Raw genomic sequence first — 4,365 nt, forward strand, 5'->3', positions numbered from 1 at the left:
TTTTTTTTTCTTATATGCTTAGGACCCTCAGCCTGAACTTAAATGGTGCTGCACTAGGATTCATGCTTTTCAAAATTTGTGCCAACGATCTTTAGAGTGGGCTCACCAGTAATCCATTTGTATGAGATGACAAAGAACATCCTAAAAAAGATTCCTTCTTCAGAGATGAGAGTAGCATTCACAACCTGTTCCATCCCAATTTTCCTGATTGGGAGTAGAGAGTCAACTCTGATCAGGGCATGCTGTGTGGTGCCAGGCTCACCCTCGTCAATGTGTATGCCTGAGCTCTGAGACAGAGGAGGTCAGTCAGCTGTTTTGTTTTGTTTTTAACATCAGGCGTTAGGAACACAAGACAGCACACAACAATCGAGAGACATGCAGTAGAGGTGAAATCATTCCTCTTCATCTTAACATTTCTCTTGTGGTGTGCCATGACCCATGGGTCTCTGTGATCTCTAAGCTCTCAGCAATGGGGCCCAAGCACTCCAAGGAAACTGCGTGCCTACAACCTACAGCATGAGCCCACTAGTAGAAGAGCCAACACCTTTTCTTTGTGGCTACTGTGTCTACTGAGACAATTGCCCTGCAGGGTGCTGTCACTCAAGCTCCTTCCCTTTGCCCTTCCAATCTCAATCCACCATGGAGATCCACCTAGCCAGAGGCATAGGGGGCACATTCTGATTGTCTTACTTCTTTCAGCCTCTTGATCCCGCCCCCACCCAGGGATCCTTCCCCGCACCCAGTTGTCTCCTCCTCCCCTCTCCCTGTAACTAGCAGAACACTGGCCCTTCAAGGTGTTTCTCCTGTCATCCCTGTATGGTTATTTTTTATGTTGTCTTCATGCAGTATTTTTAATGCTTTTTGAAAATAAGTTTTTATAAAATGATTTAGATATGAAGCCATCTTTTAAAATTATTTATCTTTGTTATTGGTCACCAAAAACTATGTAGAGATAATGTTTACATAGTTACATTGTTTCAAATTTCCTTTGTCTTTTTTTGTTTGTTTGTTTAAAATTGAAACCTTAGAGCAGTTTTGTCAAGGCCATCTGTTGCTTAGTGATGGGCTATGTGAGTAACACACAGCCTAAACTTAAATTATATTTCAACTGTTTCATAAGAAGTCTTTCTAGATTTAAGTGAAGACTGTGGAAAAACTAAAACTAAAACTCTGATCCCGTGGCTTTGAAATAATGAATGTAGTGCTGATTATTTCTGGGCTTTGCTCTCAGTCTATTTCCTGTCCAAAGTTCTAACATTCATATATATTCTACGAGGCAAATAAGACCCATGACCCTTGAATTTTCTTTAAGCAGAAGTAATCTAGCATTCAAAGGGATTTACATGGAAAGTTGAAATAGGTTAAATTGACAGGGAATCCTACCACTCTCAAAGAAAATTGAAGAAAAACATTTGCAAATCGTCATCAGGCATTTTAGAGTGTGTGAGATTTAATTTTTTATAACGTCAGTTCCTCTGTTCACTCTGGTTATTACACTTGGGGAGGCTAATCCTTTAGAGAATTGCAGTGTGAGTCTGCTGTTGTTGGCCTGCAGTATGGCAAAATTCTGCCCATCAAAGTCTTTACATTGGAAGTTTATAAATGAGCTACATTATAACCTATTTCACAGGCATTATTTTTTTAAGTTGTTAGGCAAGGCATTGCTGATGTATGGTTATATAAATACCCACTCAAGATGTGAACAAAAATCATCAAAGCAATGTAATTTACTTACATAGTGTGCAAGAAGAATTTTTTCCAGTCTTAGCTAAAGCATTACCAAGAAAGTTGGTGGCAGGAGGCAGTGGGTGGTATCAAGGCAGGCAGAGAAGAGCAGCGGTGAGATGGATGAATCCCAGGATGCATGCACACTTTAAAACCTTAGGAAATAATAATATTTCAGCAGTTTCTGGCAAATTTTCCTGCTTACAGTGGTCACACATTTATTCATTCAGCAAGTCTTCATTAGGAGTCTTTCCTGACAGGAAGGCCCTGGATAACAGGATCAGAAAGTAACAAGGTGGCATTTTGGTCCCAGGGCTTGTCAGAGTTCTTGCTCCTTGCTCACCCTCTCTTGATGGAAAGGGCATCAGACATGGATTTCTCTCATTCCTACAGCATCGTGGGTGACACTGAGTGAATGTTTACCCGTTTCAGGGTTCATGAGCAAAGACAATTTGATAGAGACCACATGTTCCTACTCTTTTCTACTTACCTCCCTAAAAAATTACTTAATCCTTTTACCTTTAGGGTTGCTTATCTTCTTTGGCAAAGTAATGTTCCACAGTGACTCCTTATTGAGAGATATGGATAGATGTATAGACGAATGGATAGAAGAATGGATGGACAGACAGGTAGATGGCTTGCTTATATGTTTATCATGTTAAGCAACCATCTGGTGAAATGAATGCTCTTGAAAAACATGAACTAAATGATGACTAATCCTTAACACACATTACAAATGACCTATCTCACTCTGACTTTGTATATCTTTAATTTTCAGTCATGAATATTTTCACTGGCTTTATTTTCCTTTAGCCTGAAGTCTGTAATGCATAACTGAAGATTTCAGAATATTCTGTCTACTTCCATGCCCAGTTTAACACACATTACAAATGACCTATCTCACTCTGACTTTGTATATCTTTAATTTTCAGTCATAAATATTTTCACTGGCTTTATTTTCCTTTAGCCTGAAGTCTGTAATGCATAACTGAAGATTTCAGAATATTCTGTCTACTTCCATGCCCAGCGTATGAGTTGTTGGTCCCCGGGGCACTAAATCTCCATTCAGTGAGCTTTGGAGTATTAGTTGTTAAATATGAAGTGTTTCCTCTGTTTCAGCACCATACAGATTATACACTACTCCTGTGAGGCCCAGAACACCTGACAAACCACACATCAGACCTGGTACGTTATTCCTCTTTCTCTGATGACCTAAATAATCAGCAGGCTGGGGAAGATATAAAACGGATTGAAATAGCCAAATGCACCAAAGCAGGGATATATATCCTTAAATTTCAATAAAGAACATGCATAAATTCTGATTCTGGTGGGTAAGTGGAGAGGTATTGATGAAACCATAGAAGTGACAAGACTTGAATAAGGTTTTTAATGATGATCAGAATCAGAGACCACTACGGAAACTCCATTGATATCAAAGTGTTTTTAAAACAGTGTTTGTGTATAAATCACACACACATACCCCTTCAATTTTCCATGACAGTTATAGAGATAGCACAGAGTTAGCTATGACATGATACTACTTGCTGTCAAATGTTATTTCTTTCTCAAGAAAAGATAGTCTCTTCTCAGTATAAAAATGCTCTTGTTCTGGAAGAATATTTTTACTTGATTCCTTCAGAGTAGAAGAAAAATTTCCACAGATTGTAAACAGCAAAAGTAAAGTTATAATTATATATTGGAAAATACCTTAAATTTACTAAATTCTCCAAAGGTCCTAGGATCTTCCTCACTGGAGCTTGTCTAGGGAAAAGTTAACTTGGAGGGGTTGATTTGGTCCATGCAAATTGTCCCTATGTGCACGTTGGACCAAAGACTGGTGTTTTCTTTCCTTTTTTGCTGTGATTCTAAGGAGTCTTCTTAAGTTCTAAATGGTGAAACTTGCTTATAAATGAATGTTCTTGATGAATGTATCCCCAGGCATGTAAAAGAAAGAACAAATAAATTTTTATATTCTTTGATTTATGGAAATCCCATATATTTTTCTGTAATCCTCCAACTCCTAAAGGTAACTAGGCCTGGAAATCTTGTATAAACTAATGTATCTCCATGTGACTTTTGTGTCATGATGGCTGTTGAGAGCTTAATGTGTGGTTATATTAAGCATTTCTGCAAAATAATGAAAGAGCAGCAATAACGGCTATGAGTGAGTGCTTGCCAAGTGCCCCATGAGGCACGGTTGAGGAAGCCAAGGCTCTGAGAACTAGAAAGAGGATCCAAAGGCAGTCTGGCTCCCAAGCTTGCTCATTTAAGTACAATACACATATTGCTCTTCCTCAAAGAGCCTTCTAAAAAGAAGTATACATTCTGGGTGAATATAAGAAAATCTAGCCAGCTATTAAAAATATCTAGTTTTTAATATTTTTGTTCTTACTGTCACCATAATTTTTGTTTTATTTGGTTTGGTTTGGTTTTGTGTTGTTTTATTTTAATAGTAATTTTTATAACCTAAAAAGAGAAAGTTTCTAGCCATGATTGACATAATTGTTGAACAAAATGTAAAAGCACATTTAAGAGTAAAATAAATCACTCAAAATCTCACTTGGAAGAAAAAAAGAGAGAAAAGAAAGAAAGAAAGAAAGAAAGAAAGAAAGAAAGAAAGAGAGAGAGAGAGAGAGAGAG

General features: G+C 37.8%; 1 protein-coding gene across 1 annotated transcript in view; it reads left to right on the forward strand.

Annotated features, from left to right (window-relative positions):
• LOC103608169 (target of Nesh-SH3-like) overlaps positions 1-4,365 on the forward strand; it is a 59,023-nt gene that overhangs the window by 5,531 nt on the left and 49,127 nt on the right. The window contains exon 5 of the mRNA XM_008592605.1: positions 2,845-2,910. Coding sequence (XP_008590827.1) covers positions 2,845-2,910 — 66 coding nt within the window. The remainder of the gene's footprint in view (positions 1-2,844; positions 2,911-4,365) is intronic.

The sequence above is a fragment of the Galeopterus variegatus genome, unplaced genomic scaffold (assembly GCF_000696425.1).
Source record: "Galeopterus variegatus unplaced genomic scaffold, G_variegatus-3.0.2 Scaffold8095, whole genome shotgun sequence".
Taxonomy (NCBI): Eukaryota; Metazoa; Chordata; class Mammalia; order Dermoptera; family Cynocephalidae; genus Galeopterus; species Galeopterus variegatus.